This window comes from Oenanthe melanoleuca, chromosome Z (assembly GCF_029582105.1).
Source record: "Oenanthe melanoleuca isolate GR-GAL-2019-014 chromosome Z, OMel1.0, whole genome shotgun sequence".
Classification (NCBI taxonomy): Eukaryota; Metazoa; Chordata; class Aves; order Passeriformes; family Muscicapidae; genus Oenanthe; species Oenanthe melanoleuca.
The window spans coordinates 57887610-57915371 of record NC_079362.1 but is presented as its reverse complement, the minus strand read 5'-3'; the positions used below and the strand labels follow the sequence as shown (position 1 = coordinate 57915371).

General features: G+C 35.4%; 1 protein-coding gene across 2 annotated transcripts in view; it reads right to left on the bottom strand.

Annotated features, from left to right (window-relative positions):
- PDE4D (phosphodiesterase 4D) overlaps window positions 1–27762 on the bottom strand; it is a 353290-nt gene that overhangs the window by 299401 nt on the left and 26127 nt on the right. The window contains exon 1 of one of the 2 annotated variants that reach the window (XM_056513778.1): window positions 11170–11596. The exons of the other annotated variant lie outside the window; for it this stretch is intronic. Coding sequence (XP_056369753.1) covers window positions 11170–11438 — 269 coding nt within the window. The 5' untranslated portion in view covers window positions 11439–11596. Of the gene's footprint in view, window positions 1–11169; window positions 11597–27762 lie in introns of those variants that run through there. 2 annotated transcript variants of the gene reach the window in all.

Sequence of the window (27762 nt, the reverse complement as noted above, 5' to 3'; positions counted from 1 at the left end):
GGGAAATTCTGGAGCATTTCAAATTAAATATTTCAGTTACAATAACTTGGTATTTTGCAATATTTTATCAGAAAATTCCTCACAAGTTCTATCTGAAATCTATCTTTTTCTGTTGAGATAACTTTTTGCACATTGAAAGACTCAGTCCAATCTTAAACTCAGCATGGTTCAGTATTAGTGTTATTTTTCAAATTGCTTACAATGGTCACATGATGGGATTTAATTTTTCTCATAGTCCACTCCCCTCCCCAGAACAAGTATTATCTCTACTGGCTAGTTATTGTTGATGAAAGGCCAAAAGTTTGAAATTGTCACCGGTGTTATGCTATACTAGTGCCACCAGATAGCACCAACAGTTGTGTGGCTTTGGCTGCAACTCCTTCTCTGATACATGGACACAGATATAGACACATAAATCATATACCTTGCACAGCCACTGCAGACAAACATAGCCAATGCTGTGGCAATGTGCTCCCCAGCCCCAGCCAAAGCCACATTCACCAGTGGGGCTTTCTCTGACTCTGGGGCACGGATGGAATCCAGCAGCCAAGGGCTGTCTGGACCAGTGACCCACACCTCTTGCTGCAGTGCAGCTGTGGCTGTAAGGCAGTCAGCTCCCCACAAACATGGGGCCAGGCCAGGGATGCTGGGCTGCACCCCAGGATCTCCTGAGCGGGACTGCCTGTCCAGACTTCACCTCCAGGGTGAGCGAGCCCTTGCAGCAGCACATTCTCAGGACGTGATTAACTGCATGCTGAGCTTTGACACCTCAGCTGAGGGACACAAAGGCTTCATTGTGTACATAATCCTTCAGACACAAACCACTGTCCAAGTCTGCACTGCTGGGGTTGGACCCAGCCCCAGCCAAACTCCTCTCTGAGAGGTTTAGAAGCAAGTCTGAAACTGATGGGTCAATGAATGGCCCCTCCTGACATCTTTGCCTGACTCTGCCCTCTCTGCTGTAAATGGTTGAGTGTACCTTGCCACTGAATCTTGTTGAAACTGTCACATCTACTGCTGAAATTGGCTACATCAACAAAGCATATAGTGTCTTCTTCCTCACAAGTGAAGTGCATGATGCCATCCTTAACACACTCACTGGAGAACCACATGGAAGGCTCCAGACAGCAACTATTAGCCACAAAATGTGAGAAATATTAGAGTACACAATGAGTCTTAAAATGGTCATCTTGTAGCTGGCATAATTAACTTACTCTCTCAGACATACCTTGCATTCCTTGGAAATGAATGAAACATACTGTTATTTAGAACTTTCAAATATTTCTTCTGTGGTAAACTTTTTTTATGTGGTAAGTATAGTTCATTGTACAATCCTTTCTTAGGCATTTTAATGAATATTTTTAGTGATCTTACTGGATTTCTACATTTAATTATGTGGTCCATTCTATTTCCCATGACAGCATGCATTTACACAAGTCATTATTGTTTTTTTTGAATCTGTAATGTACCACATGCTACGATTGTAATTAACACCTTTGGAGAATTTAATCTCTATCATGCCAACGTATATAATAATGAGAAGGTCCAAGATGCAAGTATTTTAAAATAATTTATATTTTATTGCTTATGATGTGCTTAAGAACCTGCAGCAGATTGTAAAGGTTCTTACAGTTCTGTATAAAGACTGGAAATATAATAGCTAATGTGTCTGATTCATCATTCAGTGAACCACCCCAACCTCAAAAGAAAATAATATCTGCTATTTGTGATTGTATGTGTCTTTTGCAACACAATATTATTTTTATAGCAAGAGTCAAATAAAGCAATTATTTGCATATATCTGGAAGACTCTTACAACATTAAAATGCACATCAGAAATGCGTATTTATTTAATATGGAAATACATATTTTTTCAGATGAAGATAAAAAATGACAAAATTTATTTTGAATAAAAGATATTAGCTGCCTTATTCTATTGTGGGGAGAGAATTAAAAGATATAGACATATATTCTTAAAACATTTTGTAGAGATTCATTATCTAGCACATCCTTACTTATTCTGGGGATTGTCAGGTTCAGCAGATGCAGATCTATGACAGCAGCCCCATAAAGCATAAACCACAAAAAGCCCCCAAAAATATACAAAATCCACAGTTCACATGTTCAATCACTTTATTCACAATTATTTAGTTTGGGTTTTTTTATTTAGCAAAAATCTATCAAGAGATTATCCAGGAGATAAATTAGTCCATGAAGGAACATTATGACAGTTCCTGGACATTCCAGCTAACGTTAGTCTGGCCCATAATATATTTAATTATATGCTATTCATTTTATATTTTATGATACCTTGAAGTATTCCAACTTTATTTGAACAATAAAAGTCTGTTACTAGCTGCCTACAATAACTTTACTCCATTATCAGGAATACACACCTGTTAAGCACTGGTCACAGGGAGATTCTAACTGGTAAGTTCTATGTTATAGTAGGAATATTTAATGAGTGTTGATAAATTTGGTATGCTGAAGAATACCAAAGAGATGTCATCACTAAGAAAAATACAACCTAATAAGAAAACAGGTTATAAGGGAAACATTGTAAGATGACCATGAGTGCTTATTTATTAAAAATAAAAATAAATTAAACATAATATATCCTTCTTTTCTTACATTTCATCCTGTGCATGTAATTTTTTTTTTCTTATTAATTCTGTATATGTCCTTTTTAAACTGAGTGTAGCAGTTTAGTGAAAGTAAATCATTGAAAATGACAGATAGGAGATATTGAGCATTTACTAAGAGGAGTATATACTACTACCAGAAGAAAAGTTTTCAGCTGATATGAAGTGCTACCCACATACTGTCATGCCCTGTTTGATGACAGAGAATGAAGATAAGAGAGTTTGCTGTATTTTGGGGGTTTAGAAGATGGAAAGTCAACACACAATGGATTTACTAAGTTTACTATATAGTACAACACAGTATAATACAATATATAGTGTAATATAATATACTACACTACACAAAATAGCAATAGAAGTTTTACAAGATTATTCCCTAAAATTCTGCAGTGAGAACAGATTACAATATTACCAATCTTCTCTAGTGACCAAGATCAAACATTAGCAGTGAATGAATGAATGAATGAATGAATGAATGAATGAATGAATGAATAGGTCTGGCAGCACCCCACCACAACAGAGAGACCACTGCACTACAGCCTAAGGAACCTAATCCAGATAGAAAACAGTTAAAAGCCTAAACATTTTCCCCAGATCAGGACAGAAATCAGCCTTCTGCAAATGTTTCACTGTTTTTCTGAATAAAGTAGAAGTCTGATAGTAATCTGCCCAATGGCAGAGTAAAACTTGCTGGTTCCACTTAACAGTTTCTCCTTAAAGGACTGGTAGATTGACAGATATGGATGATGAGACCCTTCTTCCAAGCCTTTCTCACTTAAATGTTAATTTATCTATTGTTGGAATAAACTCTTCCAAATTTTAAGCTTAGTATTCTCCTGGATGACCAGTGGAAAAAATCACGTGCAGTACTAAATGAAACAGAAGAATAAAACACCCAATAGGTCGTGAGATACAGAAAAAATGTCACAAGAGGAAAATAAATTGAGTAATACCTATCAATCTCAGAGAAGATGAAGCTTTTCAAGAATGCATGAAAGAAAAAGCTAGCTCATTGTTAGACATGCTAAAAAATTTAATATCTATTGCCATGACAAACACATCTAGAGATATGAACTACTATTAAAAAAAAAGGAAAATAAACTTCTGGATATTTTATAATACATTGGAATCTTTAAGGTTATGTATATGGAAATCCTAAGGACAACGTACAGAAGACTCAATATTCCAGATGGAGGGAATGAGGAATGATTAACTTTGTAATACAAATTTGAGTGGTCATTAAATTTTGAAAATGTGTCAAACTGCAGAAAAAACAGGCAGGATCCCATGGGATGGGTCAAGAACAAATAATCTTTTAGAAAACCACGAATAAAATAGTAATTTACTCCTGCAAAGTGAAAATTAAAATAGCAAGTTTGCAAAATGCAGAAATGCAGTTCAAAGTAATGGAGCAATGTGGAAGACTGCTTGAGCCTAAGAGGCTTGTGTTACACAATAAGCTAAAAAGCTTGCAGCAAAATTTACTGAAACCTTTTTCACATTTTCAAAAAAAAATCTAGAAAACAGATAATATCCCATTGCATGAGTACAATATTTAAAACCTGTACAATCATGTATAATTGGTTATGATAAAATTAAAGTAAGATATAATAAAAATTTTGGGGTGCATTAGCAATTTAGGAAAGTGGTTTTAGGTTTTGAGGTAAGTACTAAAAGAAAATTAGAACACTAGGAATTCTATTTCACCTCTGCTCATTTTTTTAGAATTTCTCCCAAATTCTGTCTAATACAGGATATGCTATTAAAGATCATAGGTCAGAAAATATGCATGGTCCAGGAATAGTACTTCAGTAACTAAAACTTATGATGAAATTCCAAGTTTACAAGGCAAGCAGGCCATAAGCAAGGAAAAGGGCTCAATCAAAATGGTTGAGATACATTTTATTTTGAAAGAAAAGGAGAGATGCATCAGGTATTTTTATAAGTGACAATTTCTGTACTACCAAATCTAGTCAGCCAAATGTAACATTTTTTCTTTTTTGCACTGCTCTTCCTTGCTCAGTTATTTGTCCCGGTACAACAAAAACTTAGAATTTACTCTTTGATTGTTCACTGATCTTTCTGAAGTGGTTTTCAATTTCCTACCCAGTACTACAAGCTCTCTTTAACACAACTCTTATTTGAGAAAATGTATCTTTGCCATTTCTTTCTTTATGGAAAGATTAACTCTCTCCTCATCTGTCTTTCTTCAGGTCTGAACTGTGTAGAAGCAGTATTGTTTCTCTGTGGTAAATAAATTTGTCACCAGCTAATACTGTCATGCACCACTCTTAGTTTACCACAAACCATTCTATAAAATATCAAAGGGCATCATGTTCTCAAAGCTTACTTTTTTCTCTGTCCCATTAACCTACAAGCATCCATACAAGCATACACTTCCATAGGTATCAGAATTTCAAGAGTGGGTATGTGGATTCAGTTACTTCATACAAGACAGTATATCTCTGTGAAATATTATGAATTAAATTATTTCCTGGTTAAGATTTATGCATGTGTTATAATGTTACATCTTATGATGCTATGTATCTATCTTTACATTTTATCTAAAGTGGTTCATGTATTTTTCTAGAAAAGGAGTGTGATAACTCAGTCTAAAAAGTCTGAAAAAAAGGGAATAGAGTCCATTCTAATATGCCAGGTGTTACCTTGACTACAACTTTATGCAATACTGGTGATCTGATTTAGAAAGTGTAAATAAATTTGTGTGAGAAAAACAAGGAAGAGGAAGAAACAGGTATTTTTTTAATTGAATAAGAACAAGTAAGATTACATAGGCATATATGCACTTTATCATCATAGAATTATAGAATATGCTGAGTTGGAAGAGACTCAGCAGGAACATCACGTCCCACTCCTGGCCTGAGGCAGGACACTCCAACACCATGTGCCTAAGAAAACCCCAAACCCCAAAGAGGTTTTAACTCTGTCAGGTTTGGTGCTGCGACCACTGCACTGGGGAGCCTGATCCAGTGTCCATCCATACATGGGCTGAAAAATGTTTTCCTGATATCCAACCCTAAATATCCCCTGGTTCAGCTTCAGACCATTTCCTTGAGCTCTGTAACTGGTCATGAGAATGAAGAGATCAGTGTCTGCCCCTCCATCTTCCCTCACAAGGAAGTTGTAAATTGCAATGAGATCTTCCCTTAGTCACCTCCAGACTAAACAAATCAAATGAGCCACCCTTCACATGACTTCTCCTCCAGACCCTTCATCATCCTTTTGACCTTCCTCTGGATGATCTCTAATAGCTTATTGTCTTTTTTTGTGTGTGTATTGCGGCACCCAGAGCTGCCCCCAGCACTGGAGGTGAGGCTGCCCCAGTGCAGAGCACAGCAGGACAATCCCCTCCCTTGCCTGGCTGGTGATGCTGTCCCTGATGCCCCCAGGACACTCTTGGCCCTCCTGGCTGCCAGGGCACTGCTGGCTCATGTTCAGCTTGCCATGGACCAGAACCCCAGGGCCCTTTCCATGGCACTGCTCTGCAGCCTCTCATTCCCCAGTCTACACACAGCCAGCACCTGTCTCAGGTGCAGAATACAGCACCTTGTTAAACTACAACTTATTTGATGCAACTCATTAAATTGATGGCAAACTTCATCTTACTCAAGCAATCTCCTCTTCTTAACTCTATATGAAACCTCATCTCCGTGGTGAACAACCATTGCTCATAGGAGAAGTGGTGCCCCATCTTTCTGATCACTTTTTTGTCCCTTCTTTTAACCTGCTTCAACAGGTCCATGTAATTCCTTGCTGGAATCCTAGAACTGCATGCAGTACTCCAGGTGGGGTCTCATCAGAATGTAGTAAAGTGATAGAACCTCCTACATCCTGATGACCATGTTACTGTGGATGCCGCCCAGTACACATTTGGTTTTCTGAAGTAGTTATTCACTTCCTGTCTTGAATAGTTATCTCTTTTGATGTTTCTTCCTTTTGAAATTAATTCCATATGCCAAAATCTAATTATTTTAGTTCCTGAAAAGTGCTGAGCAGTGAAGGAGAGGAGAACACAGGTATTAAAAATCTTTTAGGAAAATTTATTCCAAAAGTTAGAAGAAAACAGTAGTGATAAAAAGTGTATTGATTCAGTACAATCGGCTTCATTCTGGTTCCATAGGAGAAATGCACCAAACCAGGCTGTGTAGAATCACATCAAATTAAATATGTTGCTCTTCTGCAATTCACCTATAGTTAGCTATACTTCAGTATAGCTAGTTAACTTATATAGTTAGCTAACACTTAAGGTTTTGTTGGTTTTTTTAATTAGCAGTAAAAGTGCATGAAAAGATATTGTACAATAAAAATAAAGACAAACCTGGTTTTATGGGTAGACCTATGACAGTTACATTCCTGAAACTTAAAATGGCACACCTTGCCCATATCTATCTAAACTATTTCTAAGGCATCTATCGTTTTCATATCTGAATGCCAAAGTCAATGTAAAATATTTACTATGGGTGGGGACAAAGACTGGCTAAATTCAGATGAAAGTACTCCATCTAACTGAGCACAGTTACAGTTGTATTAAATACAGTTAAATACAGTTGTATTAAATGCTTAGGTTTGGGGGCACATGTTTTCAAAAACCATCTAAAGAGCACAAAACCCTAAACATCAGGAAGTACTAAAATGAACCCCACAAGAGCTGAAGAGGGAATAGTTATCAGAAGGGAACATTCATACTGGACCTGTGAATAAAAAATCCACTTCATATGTCTTAGAAGAGAGGCATATATCACTAGTTGCTGTCTCTCAACACACACACAAATAAATCACAAAGGCAGCAAATACACTGTCCAAAGTTATATACAGCACAGAAAAAAACAACCACTCAATCATTTTATATTCACTGAGAAGTATTAAGGCAGCAAACAAAACTCAGAAAAAACAAGCCCATGTGTTCCATTACTTCATGCTTTCAATTAAACAGATATAATTTAGTTGTTATGTTCCACTGACCTTACTATCCTGCTCCAAATATTTATGTTTCATGCTTTTTCTCCCGTTACAGAAAGGAATTTTTCATAGGAAGTTAAAGAAAGCTGAATTTCCACATGAGTTAACTAAGAGTGTATGATTCAAAGTATCTAAACATTCTTCCACAGATCTTTGGACAGTGTGTGTGTGTGTGAGAGAGATCACACACACACAGATGGGAACTGACAGTCTCTTTCCCTGATCTGAAAACCCTCTCTCCTCACAAATCACAGCATGTGATCAAGATCTGTCCTGCCAAAAGGCCTGAGGTAATCAGCACATTTAAAAAGCTTTATGAAGAGCAAACCAAGACAATCCAGTCACTGATTTTGTCAAGTACATAACAAAGGACTTAATTTATCTTGTCCATGTCCAGCTGTAGGATGTGCTGAGGTGTCACTATATTGCTGAGATCTTAAAGCATTATGAATACTTTTACTGTAATGCAATGTAAGACAGATTTCTGAGGAAATGGAATTTAGATTTGGGTAGAGGTTGTTTGAAATCCTGGCCACAAAACTTTCAAACACTTGTGGTTGCTGCAGTTTTTTCCTACAGACTGTAAACTCATATTGTTTACAGACTGAGAGGAATCCAGGCTAAAAGTTCAAGATAAGTAGTTTTAATTTCAGTTTTAGGCAGAACTAACATTCTCTGAAATTGTAAGATATTCAGAAATTTCTCCAACAAAAATGAAGGCTTTATGCACCTCTGCCACTTAAGCCCTTCTATTTCAACTCCGAAGGCCATACTTTTTCGTCTCTGAAATCCCAAAACTAGCAGTTTATTTTTCAAGTGCTTTAATGAATTCAGGAGTACAGATACAGAATAATTTTTAAAAAAAGGAAGAAGAGAAGGACTAGTAAAATTACTAAAAGTGATAACCCAATTATTACTGTGCAAAGGCAATGGTCATTTGATAGAGAAAATGCATTTTGGTGTCAAAAGTTCTACAACCCAAGCCATTACAGAGGGTGAGCTGTAAAAAAGGAGGATAAATAGGTTTCCAGAATGATTAATGAAACTCCCACTCACTTCTTGACTGTATGTGAATGCTGTTTCAAAACCTTGAAATCAGGGAGCTAGGTACAATCTAAATTACAGGATCTTGGCATTCTGGATCTGTGGTGGCTATTTAGCATCACTGCAACACACAGCAGCATCCTTAGTGTCATACATTTATTTCTTATACCCATATACAAAATCTTCTAATCACCAGGAAAAAAAAAAAAAAGAAAAAAATATTAGTGACATTTTGCAAAGTCAGAAAGGTTTACCAGCTTACTGGTGATTTGAATAACATCATGTTATTAAAATTTTTAATGCCTGTATGAACAGTGCACTAAACAAAAATACATATGATTACATGAATGTATATGGAAATATGCATGAAATACATTAATTCAACAACTTTTCCTATATTACAAAACCGATCACATTAGAAATACAAGATAAATAAAGCAGTGATGGTCATTACTACAGTGGGACAAACTAACCCCAAAATGGATTCTTCATAGTGCAACATTTTGAATTAACGTTACAACTACTCTATTTTCAAATGAACTGTTTTCCTATAAACTGTCTAAAGTGGATTAAATTCATATGGAATAAAAACCACTATAGAGCCTATGTAGCCAAAATGTACAGAAACCACAGGTATATCACATAACATCTCAGTTTTCTGACTTAATAACCAAGTGAGGACATATCAGTAACTACAGACCTGATAATAACAAATAAATTTTGTAGGCCCTTCATATGCCTGTAAGTCTGATCATGTATGTTTTTGCATTGTGACATCAGAAATACTATTCTTTGCAGGTTCTCAAATAATTTATTGTAACTTGCAGCTTGACTCTCTACTTGTCTACTTGCTGAAAAAAAAGCATCATTACTCTGATCGGCCCATCTCATAAATCATAACAATGAAGTATTGATTTCAGGTCCAGTATTTCACATACTTGGGAAAATCTCAAGTGTTTTCTACACTCATCATGATGAAAAAGGCATTCTATAGAAACTTCAGAAGCTAACTAGATAAAGTGCATTTAAACAAAATTTCATTTTTTAATGCTGTGCAACTATTAAAGTATTATTACATGTCCTTTTATGTTGCCCAAACATGTTTTTTAACTTCATATCTTTCTTCTTTGTTTGTCTGTCATACAGGACTGGCTATACATGCATCATCACAGATGATAACCTTCCTTCCTAAACTTTCAGAATTTTTTTTCATCTTACATTGTAAGCCAGATCTGCCTGAATTACTTTTTTAACCCACACATTCTTATGTACAGAATGTTTTATAAATTCTTAAAATACAGAACAGCAGGTGAGATTTATGTATAATTGTTAAAGGAACATGAAATATCCTGATTTCATTCAGTTCTCTGTTTTACACATGCAGTATCTGAACAGGTTGGTTTCAAAAAATTATTCTTAAATTATAAAGGCAAGTGTTTTTTCTCATACTTTTCAGGGGTAAAAATATTTTATACAAGAAGTACTTTAACTACATCAATACATACATAGTAAAGATTTAAGCACACTAAAATACAATGTGCAATGCACACACAAACCACATAGCTATAGTGTAGATCTAATTTCAGAAAAATTAGGATAAACCTCAAGAGCATATTTATTTGCTGCTTCAAATGTGTGACTTATTTTCTTTGAACATTTTTCAACGTCCTCCTTTCTTTATATTACATTTTTGTTAGATGGGTAATGGGAGGAATGGAACAACTCACAAGCAAAAAAACCAAACATCACAGGATCATCAAAGCAAACACAAATGTGTTTCGGAGTTACAGTAATCTCATATGCAACATCTTTTGAAAAAATATTTTTAAACATATAACAATGCTGTTTTACAGGAGATAGATGGAAAAAAGGAATGTCTTTTTTAGATTTGATCACAAGTACATCTAAGAAGTGATCAAGTTACCAAAGAAATACTACTAGTCAATCATTTACAAAGGGCTTCCTTTACCTTCTTTCCTGTTTATTCTAGCAACTGCTTTAATAAAAATCACTGTTTCACAGGAAATATCTGTTCCTATAATTCTTCTTTATCATGCCCTTCTTAATTAGAGAACTTTAAAAAAAATAGACTTATGTTATTATTCTAAGAGGATAAGGGGTCCAAAATAGTCAATAAAAAAATAAAATATTTTCAACAGACACATTAAAGAAAAGAATTGCCAAGTCACTCTGGCCAGAACAGCACAGAATGAAATAAGTACTTTTTTTATTTTGGAAGGAGAGGAAAGAATGGAGCTATAACCTAAAAAATCAGAGGAGATTTGGCACCCTTTGTACATAGAAATATATATTTTCTTACTTCATATTAATTACTATTTTAAACTTCTGGACTGCAATTAAGTTTAGTCACAAATTAGAACTATCTCCTTCAACCAGAGAGATTAATGCAGAGATCAAACTAAGAAAGAGAACTACAAACATCACGGTGATAAATATTCCATGAAAAAAATTAATATTTTATCTCAACCACCTCGGTGCTTACCAGGTATGTGCCACAGTGAAACGACGCTGTTTGGGTATGTTGCTATTTAAAAACATCCTTCTCAAGAGCCTTGGAGAGTTTCGAGGAGAAATAACTGGACACAGCCGGGAAGAAGCAGGTGAAGATTTTTGAGTTGTCCTGGACTTTTCATGTTGCAACAGGTTTTCCCTCAGGGTCTTCACAAGATCTTCATTTAGCCATGGATTTTGACTCTGTGTATTATCCACTTCAGGAACAGGCAAATTCTCTGGACTTGTCTGCTGAGCCATGTTTCTCAAGTAACTTTGTTATTAAGATCTAATACAATCGAATGTTGGCTTAACTGCTTAAAATATTTCCGTTCTAAATCAGTTCCCAAGAACTGTTCAGAGACCCTGCACTAGTTCAGCCTATTCTGTTTTCAACATGGTGTGCCTGCCCTTAACGTCTTTCTATAGATAATGATCTACAAAGGAAAAAGCAAGCTAAATCCTCCACAGAAACCGATTAAACATTACCACTCCTTTCACAGCCCTGCTGCCAAAGATCACTTCTGAGCTATCATAGCAAGTGAGCATGAGAGGAAGAAATTGCTTCAGCACAACCTTTATCAGAGCTGTAAAGCTGCCTGTTAAACTATCGTAACTAATGTGCTGCAGCTGCTTGAGTGACTTCTGGTTATGTACATAAAAAGTGCTGGAGGAGGGCTTAAACATCAGATGTGTGCTCCTTTGTTTGATTATTCTTTCCTTTGCTTATTCCTGAACCTTCAGGGAGATGGAGAGGAAGGGGGACTGCTGAATAACCTCTTCTGTTTTTTCAAGTATCTATCATGTTTGTCTTTGTCCCCAGGAAAATTTCAAGATTCCAAACTACTACCTCTCAAGCTATAAAATACCACAATTAAATAGTGCAAAAGGGCTTAGTTTCTGCCTTCTCCTCCCTGCCCTCAAGTCAGTTTATCACAAGCAGTTTCCAAATGCATTTAGGAAAGTCAGATACTTGCTACCTTACATTTTTCAGAAAAACAAACCTAACATTTAAGAGATGCACATCAAATAAGACTATGACAGCAACTAGTGTGTGTTTAATTAGATATTCTTATTTTAGTATTTTCATCATAATATTTCCAGTGTTTGAACTAAGAAAATGCCTTTTTTCTACACACAGATAATGAGGAGATAAAATATCAAAAGTTATTCAAAGAGAACTTTCAGAAGATAAAATGGCAAAGCTACTTGCATTTATTTGGTGAATGCATACAGCTAATAAATTCCATATTTATCTTCATGTAATTATACAAATAAGACATTGGGGAATTTTATGATACAACATCTTTGTAAATCAAACTTGAGCCTTACACTTTTTTTCAGTTTAAATAAAATAACTTACTTCATTTATAACAAAAGACAAAGATTTTATAAATATGTTAAACTGTGTTGATAACTCACTCATAGGAGATGAACTCTAAAAACAGAAGGCAGGTGAAAATTTGCTTAAAATTTTGTTTTATAGCAACAGTAACAACAACAGTCTTTTCAGTTATAACCATACTTCCTGTTCATCCCACAGGAACAAAGAATCAACATTTTGTGAAAGAATTATCTGTGAGAGATTTCTTTTTAAAATCAGAACACTGGTTTCATATAATTTTCATTGTTGCAGTATATTGTTCCTCTTATACTTTGTCTCAGAATCCAGCTATCCTTTGTGAATAAGAATTTCCTTTGAAGCACACACAGTGTCATGGCTTTCGGTGAGATGAAGGGCGTTTACAATTGCATGACCAGGTGTGAAAGGCAAATACTGCTCCCTGCTTTGCAGCAAAATCAGAAATCCTGCAAAAGCAGCTTTCTCTCACAATGGAGAGAAACTTGTACTTAGCACTGAAGCCACAATTCCTGATGAGGATTATGAAGAGAACACCATGATGCTGACAGGAGTAGATCAGAACAGCAGAGGAAAGGTCAGCTTACATTAAGAATGACATTGCTATCAGGTGCCAACCCCATTATGTGGACAAGTTTTAACTGTACTGCGTCATATGTGAAATTTGATAACAATGTACTTGCAAATTTAACTCAGTATTGAACAGCACTACAGAATGCAGAAATCACTGTGCATTATGTTTTTGTATATTCTCCTAAGGTATTATAGAAAATATGAAAACTAACACTGACCAAACATAGAACAAAGCCCAGATATTATTAAAACTTTAAAAAAAAACCACAATTTTTTAAGCTGTTTCATTAAGAATAAAATTAAATCTGGAAATAAAGTACTATTTCACAGAAAAAGAATTTGATTAAATCATAACTAACACATAACTACCACAATAACTGCTTCCACACCTTCTTGATTGGAAGAGTAGTACACACAGAAATGGTCTTTAAAAAGTAGACAAAATAAAATCATGATATATTAAAATGCTTTTAACTGTGAAAAACAAACATATCACTCTCTGTTAGATTGTTATTTTTTCTTATTCAGTAAAACGCAATAGCAACTACATAATAACTGCAAGTACTGCTTCTAAATAATGCAGTCTGTATGGAGAGAGTTCTTTTATGCTAGGAAATACTGCCATCTGATGTCTATTCTAAAGCACAGTCCTCAGATAACTGCAGGGGCTATATAAAATTAGTCAAACTGACCCATTGGAGATGAGCAATGAACAACGCCATTAAGACCATTAACATTTGTCATAGTAGGCCTGGGATCACATTTTAAGGTGCTCTGTGTTTCAAAGGTAATTATGAAGGAGGAAAGCATTAGTCCACGGATTAGCAGTTTTATTACCCTTGTTCTTAAACTAGGTCAACAAGGGCCTTTGACACCTTGCATTACAAGTGGGTTTGTTACATTTTCAAAGAGGTAAGATATCATGTATATAGAACAGCATGATAAATTCTTTTAACAGAAAAAGTGAACTAAGTCATTATTTGCATGAAGAGCTAATGAAAATGCTTTTCTTGACTGTGTTAGTAGGTTACATTTCTGAACACAGATGATCCATGTTCCAGATACCTAATTTTGGCATATGCCTGCTCATCGTCCTACTCTTTGTCCTCAAAGAAAAAAGAAAAGCTATGAAAAGTCTCAAGCATGCTCATAAATTTAAGTTAAAGCCTGCAGACTGACTTTATTATAGACTAGAAACATGAGAAGTCTTCACTGTAATAAAAAAACAGAGATCTAACTTCCAGCAATATCAAATAATCATTATGTGAGTTACACAAAATACCCTGCTTAGGAGTCAGGAATTGGGGGAAGATAAAGTAGAAAAATGGCATGAGGCATGAGGTGTTTACACAGGTACTAGAATAAAGACGTGTAGAAAACTGTTACATAAAGAAAAAACAGCTTTTCCAGTTTATGTTAAAAAAAGGCAATGAAATACTTATTTTTCTATTAAGATTGAGGAAACAGGCCTACTAGACTGTGCTTTAATAAAAACATCTCATTTCCTTACAAAGATCACCAAAATTATTAATAAAACTTTGAAAAACTTCCCCAAGTGAAAAACAGAGTATGTTTTTTTCACATACATCTAGAAAGCATAGGGTACAATTAGAAAACTTCTCTAGAGGTTTTAATCAAGATTACCAAAAAAAAGGTATTTTTACATACTTTTATTCTGATGAGTTAATTTTCTGGTTTCTTCCCTATTGAAATGAAATCACTGAAAATTTCTATTAAATTCAATTTTAAAAAATTTAATGGTCCTTTTGAAATAAAAACATTTGAGAGCCGATACATACCTAATTTCCAAAAATTCATACTGACAGTGCTTTGAGCGTGTATATCCTATTTTAAGGCAATGACAGTTAAATTAAATTTTGCAGATTTTGTATAGTCACATCTCATAGGTAAAAGTTCTATTAAGAACAGACGTAATTCTGCCTGCTATACATTCAACTGAATTATTATAAAGCTCAGAAGTCTAGAATCTCCTACTAAGGGAAATTCATTACAAGAAATCTAGAAGTAGCACTAGCTTTTATTGTCTTCCAGTGACCACTTAAAGATTAAGGTGTTCAGTTCTACTTTTCACAAACTTTCCTAAGCAATATGTACCTTATGATAAATGTACTTTAAAAAAATACGGACTTAAAGTGCTTACTTTTAATTACTAAGACTTCCTGAGCTGCAGCATATAGAAACAATAAGTTAATTGGTTCTGTAGAGAATATTGTGCAAGATTAAACAAGTGTTTGATCTCACATAAAAGACACCAAACAAGGATTTTAAAGTACTTTCTTTGTAACAACTACTTTGTACACAGAGTATGATAAACTTACTTTAATATTTTAACTGCTAATCAACATATAAAACCTATTATGTGATTGTGTCTATTTTAAATTACCTTGAACGTGGTTTTTCTTATCAGAGAATAAATGCAGTCACTTGGAAAGAGCAGAACATTTTTTAACATCTCACTTGGGACCAAGTAGAAATTCCAGACACATAGGAATGCAAGACAAAGCCACTCCTCCAATGTGTTACAGCTTTGAAAGCATGCAGATAATATCACAGGATCATAGAAGTTGATAATGACCTCCCCTGATCAAGCCCACTCTCCTGCTCAAAGCAGGAGGAGCTGTAAAGCCAGACCACACTGAGGTACTAGAGCACCTGGGATGGCACAGAAGTGGAAAGAAAAAGAAAAAAAAACAGAGGTGGTTGTGAAGAATGGCTGGTCTGCCATGATTTAATTTTCTGGAGCAAATAACATAATACTGAAGGTATGGCGTGACTGAAGAGAATTGCTCCAGATAAAGTGAAAAATTAGAATCTTGGATGGCAAAATGATTCTTACTTGGCAAGAGTGGTTAATAAATGAATTGAGGAGCATAGCAGACAGGAAGAAAAGGATAAAAGAAGAAATTGTCAGGTGACAGAAGTTTTAATAAAATGTTTTGTGTCAACAAAGTTCAATACCTGCCAATTGTCACATTCTCAAGGTGGTGGCATGGTATTTATGGATCTGCCAAGTGAAGGGTAATGTTTATCAGACTATTTTCCTAGCAGTTTTGTGTACGGCCTGCTGAGGAGACCATAGGTACCAAGCAGCTGCCAACAGGTAACTAAGAAGGGGACTGCTTGCACTTAGCACAGAAATGGCAGGTATCCACCAACAGATAAAACTTTTAATAGACAAGGTATGGGAAACACACGCACCTCCAAATATTCAAAGGAAATTCTAGGCTGCTGTTTTCACTTTCTGTCTTTGATCTGAGCACATTTTTAACATCTTAATAGAACAATGGTACCTAAAATGGCATTAAAAGACCTTTCAAAATCATAATCATATACACATACATTTACAAGTATATTTTCAGAAGAGGAACAGAACACACATGAAGCTAGGTATGATATTTTTAACACTATAATAAAACCATTTGCTGTCACTTAAAATTCTAGAGCACTTCTACTCCTGTGAAGTTTCTAATAAAAACTTTCCAGAATATCAGCTCAAATTCACTTTGTAAGTCAGTAAAATGAGGCTTCATCAATCATCTTTTTTTTCCATGTTTGTCAATATTGCCATGATTCTACATTAAAAAAAAAACACAAACAAAACAATACAAAAAAAAAAAAAAAAAAAGCAAGAAACAAACAGAAAAAAAAACAAAAAAAAAAAACCCAAGCACAACCCTCCCCCCACAAAAAAAGTCCCAACAACAGCAACAACAACAAAAAAATAAAACCCCAAAACAACAAAACAGAAAGCCCCCCACATATCACAGGAGAAGATTAAGGGAAATTAATGTACTTCTACACAATTATAAGAACAGGAAGGAGTGTTAGGCAGCATTTCTGCCACCACAATGCACAAATGTATCTGATAACTTTTAACTGACTCCAAGGAAAGGACTTGGCCCACATGAGCAAAAAATAGTTACGAGCATAAATTTCTTTGAAGAGCAGTCCTGAGGAGAAGGGAAAAGAGAGGTCAGTGGAAAGGACAGGGCACATAAGGAAATATGCTGAGTCCAAACCCCTAGTCTGTGTTTCACAGGGATACAGACTTCATTTAAAGGAACAGCAGCTAGGCAAGTTGTTGGTTGCAATCCTAGATCTCTAAAAGGTAGACTCAAGAGAGATACTGTTAGAACATTCAGAAAACTGTTTATCTTAATCATAGGAGCATAATTTTGCCCACTGATAGCAGTAAATGCATGATGGCTTTTTAAAAATCTAAGGATTATAAAGTACCATAAGTACTTGGCAAAGAGTACATCAACATTCCAGAGTCCTAAACTGTATAGTTTATTTCTCAAGCTCACACAAGCAATATGTCTTACCAAACAAGACTTAACCCAGACTCTCCAAGCATGGTAGTTAAGCCAGAATGTAATGCACAAATAAACAAGTACATTTCTCTGAGGTCACACACATGCACAGAGAGTTTACTTTATAAGAAATCTACACCATCTGTTGTACTTCAAACAATTTTTTATTTTGATCATGCACTAAAAGCTGAGAAGAATTCAAAGAAATATTTATAAAGTTGTGAGACAGTAGAAGACAATAGTCTAAAAGTCAACAGTAAGACTGCATAGCTAACCCATTGTCTGGAGATAAGCTACTAAATGGCAAAAAAGTAAGGCGTTGAAAGAGGAATCATAGCTATTTAACAGGGTTTAGTATCACAGGATGCCTCAGAGCCTGGAGATTCCTTTTTAGGCTGTGGAACTTATAAAAGCTTCAGTTCAAACCTGTTACTGTAAGTTGCTTTTTAGAAGTCTTTTCTGTATCTTTTCTACACACGTTAAGATAACATTTGCAGATTTGAAAGAATTGGAATGTAAACGACCCAAAGGATGTTCTTCTACAGTGTTATTAAGAATTAGCATCCTGAAAGAGTTTCAAGGGCAAAAAGTTCCTTCCCTACATGGAAAAGCTTGGGATTGTGATACTTTAAATGTATAACATTTTTCCTTTATAGAATTGTCCCAAAAAGTACAATTTTCAGAAACCTCTCTGGAATCAACATGAGGTATTTGTGTTCTTGCCAATTCTATAATGTGTATCTTAATCTTAGGTAGGACTTCAGTAGGTTCCATCAATCTTTTATTGGAATTTAAATTTACAGAATTCTTGCAGAATTCTACTCTGCAGTTTTAAATACTCTTACTTTTTTCTAAATGTACTTGAAAAGAAACCTTTAAAACGCTTCTTGGTTGCATATACCATATAATTTTTTTTTGTACAGTAAGAGATCTGTTCTGTGTGAGACTAGAGCATAATGCAGAGTATAAAAAGTTAGTATATAAATAATGAGTTAGAGAAAAATGGAAACAAAGTGGGCATTTTAGTGCACCTATATTTAGTGCACCACCTTTATACATTATAGGGTACATTATAGGGTAATCATAATTAAAGGAAAATAAAAATATATTTAAACACAAAATATATTTATTTAAATCTGAAATATATTTAAATCAGAAAATATGTTTAAATCTGAAAATATATTTAAATCTTCAGATTTAAAGCTGTTACCAGATACTCCAAAGAACTGCAGTTGTCTGTGTGGCAAAGAAAACTAGTACATTTAGGTAAAAAAAATGCAGAGCATTAAGATCACCTTTTAGACTGGCCAAAATTATTACTATAGAGAGGTTTTTTTCTGAGCTTATGTCTACTGACTTCAAATGGAGACAGGAACAATTTCTAGGACTATGAAAAAAGATGTCATCAGTTTTCTGTCACCCTCTACAGGAAAAATCCTAAACCAGAGGGAGTTCTTAAAGCAGAATTAAACATATCTGTACCACCACTACACCATTGATTCAAGGGACCTGTATTTTCAGATAAGTTAAATGTTTCAAACATTCTTGTCAGGTATAACTGTAATCAAAAATGTCACTTTTTTCATTTGATGTCAAAAACAATTATCAGATTTTTACAGAATACATTAAATATTTTTGTTACATTAACACCCCATGATTACTGACTGAAACAAAATCATTCTAACTCGACAAAAAATTAAAGAGTTGCAATTGCAGAACCAAAATTCTAAGCTGAATTTTAAATTATACTTTCTGTGCTATTTAATATTAGCAAAGAACACACATAAAGCTCACTAAAAGAAAACATTTGCCGGCAAGTTGAAAAGGAACTAAGGATTCAGTGGGATTTCTTTTCATATGAATGTAAAACATGAAATCTATTAACTGAAAGAGATAATCCAAAGGACAAATCATAAAGCAGCTTAGTGTTTGTTTAGCTTTATAATTCTGCTGTTTGATTCTTATTTTTCACAATGTCTGGGAGGTTTATTATATTTGAGATAATTAGATATCATCCTAAGATAACTATTAAGAATAAATATTGAGTCTATTTATACCTTGACCCTCTGAGACCCTGGAATCTGAGAAAAAGGAAATGAGGATGTGGATGAAGGTTCTTCTGGCATGGAGGGATCATCTATGGCAGGGCAGCCTACCCCTTGCATCACAGCCTCCTCAAATATGAAGAGAAGAAGGGTAGTAGTCCCCTTTCAAGAGGAATGGAGGCCCTAATACGCCAACCAGACCCAGACCACAAGGAGGTGTATTATCACTGATGCCCAGGTAAGAGACATCACTAAGAAACTTCCTAGACTGGTGCAGCCCATGAATTATTACCCTCCAATGGTTTCCTAGGTAAGCACTGATGAGGTCCTGACAGAAAGGCTGTAGACAATCAAGACAGAACTTAGGCCTTGGGTCAGCTGGTCAATGGATCTGGAGTACATCCTGTATTCTCTCCTGTCCTGCCACTTGCTCTGAATGATGGGGCAAGAAACAGGATAATCATGGAGAAAAACATCTGACTTTGAGACAGTGTTACCTGGAAAAAATGGAGGTTTTGATCACGGTCAGTTTATACAACAGAGAGCCTGGTAAAAAATGGGGCTGTCCAAAGGTGTCTAAAGGATCTTAGCTGACAAACTGGCAAGGAGAGATCCTAAAACCAAAAGATTTGAAGGAGGATAGGAATATTGCCAGTCTCAAAGAGACAAGATTTGCAAAGCAGAAAGCCATAGTCATGACCCCAGTAGAAAAGGAGGCTCAAGCAAGCACAAGCAGTGAAAGACCTAATTACCTAATTAAGACAGGACTATGGGGCATCACTTTGCAATCCAACTGAGAAATATTGACACAACCAAATGTAAACCAGCATGGGGAACAAACAGGATGAACAACAGATCTGTGCACAGTCACAGGACTTTTATCTCATTGTGATCAAAGGAGGTGATTCTGCTATCTGCTCAGCCCTGGTAAGGCCTGACGTGCAGTGCTGTGTCCAGTTCTGGGCTCCTCTGGATAAGAGAGAGGCATGGAGCTCCTGGACCAGCTCCAGCTGAGGGTAAAAAATATGATTAATGGACTGCAGCATCTCTCTTATGAGGAAAAGTTGAGAGGGCTGGGCCCATGACTGAGAGGAGAGTTTGTCAATGTATACAGGTATATGACAGAAGTGTGTCAAGAGGATGGACCAGGCTGTTCTTGGTAGTGCCAAACCACAGGGCAAGAGGCAACAGGAAGAAACTGATGCACAAAAATCCCATTTGGACATGAGGAAGAACTTCTTTACTGTGCAGCTGAAACACTGAGCACTGAAACAGGTTGTCTGGAGTTGTGGCATCTCCCTCACCAGAAATATTCCAGAACTATCTGAACACAATCCTGTGCAATGTGCTCTAGGATGCCCCCTGCTTGAGCAGAGAGGTTGTACCAGATGAACCACTTCCAACTTTTACTGTTCTGTGGTTCTGTCATTCTAAAACCAAAAGGAAAAGAACACACTGAGAAAAAGCTAAATTCTTCCTGAGGTTATATTATTTTCATTTCTAAGCGAATGGTATCTATATGTATATATCAGAAGATAAGGTGATTAATTGGAAAGTGTGGAACTTGAATATATTGTAAATGATATTCCATAAGAGGTAAATACAGTCCTGCTTTTGGCTGGGAGAGAGCTCATTTTCTTTCTAGTAGCTGTACGGTGCTCTCTTTTTGGATTCAATATGAGACTAAAGTTGATAACACACTGATGGCTTTAATTATAGCTAATAGTGTTTATTCTGATTCAAAGCTTTCCCTCCTTCTCATGCCCAGCCAACAAGAAAGCTGAAGACACACAAGAAGCAATGAGGGGACACAGCCAAGTCAGCAGGCCCAAACTGGCCAAGGGGTCATACTACATGACATCATGCTCAGTAGATAAAAAAAGGAGGAAAGATTGCTGGAGGTGCTGCTTTGAAAGTGTCTGGGCATTAGTCAAAGAGGGATGAACAATTGCACTGGGCATCACTTGTTTTGTGTGTTCCAACTCTTTTACTATTATTATAAGCATTATTATTTACTTCCTCTTCTGTGCCATTAAAAAGTCCTTGTATCAATTAAAGAATTTTCTCACCTTTACTCTTCAATTCTCTCTTTCGTCCTACTCATGGGATAGAATGAGCAAGAAGCTGTGGGATGCTTAGCTGCCAGCTGGCATTAAACCACAGAGGTGTTATTCCAATTTTCCATGCTGCAGCCTCCATTTTCACTCTTAATTTTTGTCTTCTGAACATAGCTAGAAATTATAACCTACAATACAGATAAGGAGAGGCATAGCTGCAAGTCCTACAGTATGAAACAAGAGAAAGTTGGACTTGATTAAAAATGCAAACCAGGTTTTAAAGTGGAGGAAGCAAGGCAGAAATTAAAAATAGTAGGTTTTGTCCAATGTATCTTGAGTAAGAATGGCAGGGAAGAAAACACCATGTTTATTGGATAAAATGAAATTCTAGAACAGAGTGAAATTACATACAAAAATTGGCAAGATCATCCCAAATCCAAGGAAAATGCAGATACTTAATCAAGTGTAATTAATTCAAGTAGCTCTCTTATACAGCCAGTGATACTTCATCTCAGTTGCACTGTATCTGCTTGTAATTACTAGTCAGTAGAAAAAGTTTGAATCACTCTTTCCACCTGAAGGGGCAAAGTTTGTACATTTCAAGCAGAGTTAAACATGTTGTGCCTGGTCATTCTAGGTAATACTGGAAGCATGGAATATCTTCAGCCAGCAGTTCTTTTCCTCGCAGGATGCTAATCAGTTCATAGAACACAATTTTTTTGAAGTTATGAAATTGGAAGCACCAAGGATATAATTTCTTGTGCGCACTGTGTTAAAGTGACTGGAGGATGGGAAGAATGACAGGTCAGCTGTGTGAGAGACAAAGTGGTGGGCACTAGGCTGAAACTTAAAATCTGCTTCTAGCTGAGCTTCTCTGAGGGCACTGCAAATAAACACTATATGGCAAATATGGTCACTGCAGAGACATGCTGAGCAAGTATGCAGGCAACATAGGAACACAGACAGGAAGAAAAAAACATAGACCTGAAGTTTCCCTAACACCCATTAGCAACATCTTCTTGACTTTTGCTTTAAATATTGCTTTGCACTGCATTTAGCAGAAAAGAAAATACTCTGTTGCATTTTGCTTCTATTCAGTGGCATTCACCATAACAGTTTAACTGTTCTTGAGCAGTGAAATTACCGGTAATTTTTAAAATAATAAAAGTTGTATTTCTTTGTTCAAACACATTTAGTCTTAAACACTGATAAACCTAAATTTCTATTTTTAAACTGCATCTCTAGGCTACTACAAAACCTGAGTTTTCTGCATCTTAAACAGAGAGCTACAGTTGTGGTAACACCAGACTGGGGGTGATTGATAAGTGAAAGGCAAGGCTGCTATTTGGAACATAGAAGTATTTTGATGCCAGGATTGCCACGGAGTTCAACAATGATTAAGTGCAAAATGTTGTAGCTGAAATGGGATAACCCCTTGCAGTAAGTACAGGCATTTTTCTGTCTAGCCAGGAAAAAGCCATCCAGAAAAGACAGAAGGTTTCCGGTGGACAGGAAATTATTTAGTAAGCTAGTAAGCTTCAACAGTGTGTCCTTGCAGTAAAGAAGGCCTCATATTCATTTGTATTAACAAAATTGTTCTCAGTTGACTGAAGGAAGTGATTTTTCACCATCTTAAGACCACATGGCAAATAGCATGCTAACTTTGGGGCCTCTAAGTGCAAGAAAGACACTGACATTATGGAACAAGTCCAGAGAATGACTCAAAGATGAGAACAAGGAAAGTAAGTTTGCTCATCTGTAAGAAAAGAATACTAAGTTGGGACCTCAGCACTGTCTGCAACCACTTAATAGGAATGTACAGAGAAGAGGGAGTGAGACTTACAGCAGAAGTGCACAGATATAGGATAAGTGGCAGTAGGTGCAAGTTGGAACACATTATATTCTGACTGTATGTATAAAAAAATAATTCCCATGAGGGTGGCTGAACATCAGAACACGCTGTCCCAAGAGACTGTAGAAACCCTGCCCATGCAGATACTCAAAACCCTAGTAGGCAGTGTCTGAGCAACATGCTTGTAGCTGGAGGCTGGCTAGAGATCTCAGGAACATAGGGGACTTTCTGAGCTGCCTTACCACTTATGGACCAGAGAATTCTTAAAATTTAATACAGGTTTTCATAATTAGGTTAAACTCATGATAATACACTGCAAATATATAAGAAAAACAGAATGCAGGAGAGGTAAACAAGATTATGTCTAAGGAAAGAGGATATGCAAAATATTTTGTTCTGTTTTCTGATTTAGGGACTGACATGACCTGAAGCTAGTGGGGATGACGTTCAAAAATTAATGATTCAGTTCTTTATGTAGCAGGCAGTTGATCTCTGGAAGTAAAGAGTGGCTACAAATAACCAAAGTTTGTATGAGCTGAAGGGCACACTAAGCAAGCTCATGGAAAAAAATCCATGCCATGTTCTTAATTCAATAGGATCCACATCCTGCATATAAAACTCATAGATGAAAATGTCTGGAAGATGAAAATGTCTTAAGGAGGCTTATCATATATGCTTGTGCTGTTCTTAAACTATTGATTAAAAGACTTTTTCTTATAAATTTGCCTATGGAGAAAGTCACAATCAATAAAGAAATTTTGGACTTGATGAACCACTGCACTCTCCAAAAACAACTGTTCTAAGGAAAAGAGATACAATGCTCACCATTTAATAGTCAAAACCCATGGTAACATGCAAGAGGGAAAAGCTAGTAAAAAAGAATTTCTGAAATGGAAACTGCACAGATTTGAAGATGAGCAATTCGATTTTTAAGTTCATATGGAGTGGAAAAAAGAGGAGGAACAAATTATTCAATAATATGATTAGGAACAAAAGGAAAAACCTCAGCTGAATAACAAAACCAGACTTTTTTAATAATGGTGTTCTGCATAATACAGCAGAAGTGAAAAATGAGGACACAAAAAGCACACAATAGACACCTAAAGACATCAAAATAAGCATAAGGTTTGCTTGTGGATCAGAAAGTGAGAGTCAGGAATTTAGAAACATGCACAAAGAAAGTGGATCATTTTCAGAGTGCATTTTCACAAAAAGTCTTTATTGCAAGCCTGAAAGTTTAGATATGCTGAGGTTCCAAGAGAGTAAAAGGAATATAAGAATATAAGAACATGCAAATCTGTGTAAAATTATAAAGAATTGATGAAAATTTATAGTGACGACTCACAATAGCTGTTATTGCAAATGCCATTTCTTATAAATTTGCTAGTTTTTAGTCATTTTCAATTCTGAATGGGCTTGGAGTAGATTTATAAGTGAATCTGGATCTATATTTTATATTGATTGAAGTTATTTCAAGGGAGAAAACACTTCTATCTCCATTTGCATAAAACATGTTTGTTGGGCTAAAAAATAACAGCAATGTAATCATTCTCAAGGAAACACAGACTTCTAGAGACATCCAATAACAATGTTATAATCTTTTTAAAGTGTCACTTGAAGAGAAAGCATTTTAAAAATTTATTTTCCCCTCCCAGAACCGCCATATTAAGAACATTGCACAGCAGGAGAGAAGTGTCACCTTTGGAAGTATTTAAGAGAACTGCTTTAAGAATACAGAAATATAGCATAAAAGTCTCTCGAATAACTTCTTACAACATAGCCTCAGATTCTTATGTACTTGTTATGTTTAACTGTAGTATGCGTGTGCTAATCCAAATCCCATTCTTCTGTCATAAACAAAGTGAGTATTCAGTTAGTTTGTCCCAGACTACAATTAAGAAAACTCCATTTCTTGCTTCTATTAATGGGGCACATACTACAGTAGAAATGTCTTTCCTAACCTTTTTCAACAAGTTCCAAAGTTTTCATACTTAAAAGATCCAACAAGTACATAAAATAAATCTTTCCCTTTGTATATGATAAAGACTGCCTTTCATAAATACCTCTTTATATTTTAAAATAAAATCTGAATCATTCAAAGGACTTAAAACAAATATAGCTAGGTTATCTTTACAGGTTATGAAAACTCACACAGAGATAAGGAACTGCCCTCATAGTGTTAAAACATGTCTTAAGAAGTCGTTTTATTAGTACTGATGAAAGAACTTTTAACACTCATATTAATTGAAAGAAAAACAACAAATAGCCAAGTTGTTATTCTCAAAACAACTATGAAACAGTTCCAGAGAAGGCAGTCTTCAAAAGTGTAATTTTGGTATATTTTTTGTCAGTAATTAGCTGAGTAACGTAATTGATGCATCTCTTTTATTTCCCAGTACTAGGAAATAAAATTATACATTTTTTTAGGCATATAAAAATATGGCTCTCTGGCACTCTGTGCAGAAATTAAACTTATTTTTTAAAGGTCACTTTTATTACAAAAGGAATAGTATTCAAATACAGATTTACAAACACACACACACACACACACACACACACACACACAAACCGAAGAAAAAAAAACAACAAAAAACCAAAAAAAAACAACAACAACAAAAAAAGCCCAGTTCCTGAAGCCCAAGTGAAGTCTCACAGATAGAAGTGCAGATAAAAAATAAGAGTGGCCTGAAGCTGTGCAGCCAAAACATGAGAGTTATAGATCTGACAAGTGAAGTCACCAAGTTCTGTACATTGTTCTTTTTTTTTCCCCTGAGATTCTACAGATTGTGATCACCATGCATAAAAGGAAAATAGCATGCCTCATCTTTACATCTAATCCCATGGTGTATTATGAAGAAAGGAAAAAAAATCAGAGATCTTGATTACAGCATTTTCCTCAACCGTTCCTATGTCATCTTCGTATTTGTACTTATTAAAGAAAAAAACCTTCATGCAAGAGCATTTGCTCCCGTCTAACAGTAGAGGGGGCCCACTTCCTTAGAAAAAGATCCCGGTTTTGCCTCGACAAAGTCGAATTTAGTGTCTTTACTACTACTACTAGCAAAATGGAAAACGTGAAAAAAACACTTGCAGGCATATTATCGAAGAAAGTCACTGTGTATTGAAAATCAACAGTTATTCTAACCCCCCCCAAGTTCTGACTTACCGGGAAAACCCATCCTAATTTTACCTAAATTGTTTACATTATATAAAAACAGGTGTAGAAAATAAGTCAGAACAATAAAAAGAAGGAAAGGTTGTTACAACACACAGTTACCACTATCTACCCAGGGTAAATGTGAATTTTCTATCCAGAAAAAGGATTGATTCATTCGGGTTTGATGTCATGTTCTTAATTAGTTGCTTCAAGAAAATTAAAAATAAATAAGATCATGACCCTATATTCTTTAAATTACTTCAGTGGCACTGTAATGATTAAATCACCATTCTGATTGATCCCACCAAAGATTCACAGAAATCTTTATTTCTAGTTCTTCCCACTGAAAACGTAATTACCATTCCCCAAAACAAAAATTGCAATTTTGAATTTTTTTATTCTTCCCTTTAATTACACATACTGGAATAGCAATCTTTTTATTTCTCTACCATCATAAGTAGATTGCAAATTCCTGTTACCTGGGCTGTTTCATTGACCATATATTTAACCTAACCCTATACAAATAAAAAAAAAATGGAAATAACCTACAGATGCCTGCAAACTGCTACCATTTTCAAAAATTTATTGCCTGAGGTGCGATTTAAATACTAAAATGCAAAACCAATACTTTTTCTGTTTGGTGTTTAAATTTCCAGACATCATCCTATTATTTTTAAGAAAACACAACAAAATACGTCCTCTTCCTGATTTGCATATTGACACCCTAGTAATAGCATTCATCTATTTTCAATGGCTGAATTTCTTTGTCACCAAATTACAGTGGCATATATTTTATAATAATGGAATCTCTTAGTTGTTTGTTGGGGGAGGGGAGAAATATCTTACTAAATATATTTAATAATGATCAAATTAGTTAAGAATAATTCTTTGAACACTCCAATGAAGCATCATATGCAGGTTACAATGGTCATCAATCATAAGCAGCTACAGTGGTGAAGTACACTCATAATACACCAATAAAAGGGTTTCAATATAATACTAAGCAAGTTTTTCTTATAGGAAATAAATAACATTCTAATTAGTACTTGCACTTTAGCAAGATCACGATTAAAATGTTAAAGACAGAGTTTGTTCAAATGAAGTATTTTGCTCCAACGATATCAGAAGCTGTTCCTGGGTATCTCTTTTTTTTTTATCTTATAACACACAACTGCTTTCTGGGACACTGCCCAAAGTTATAGCTGTA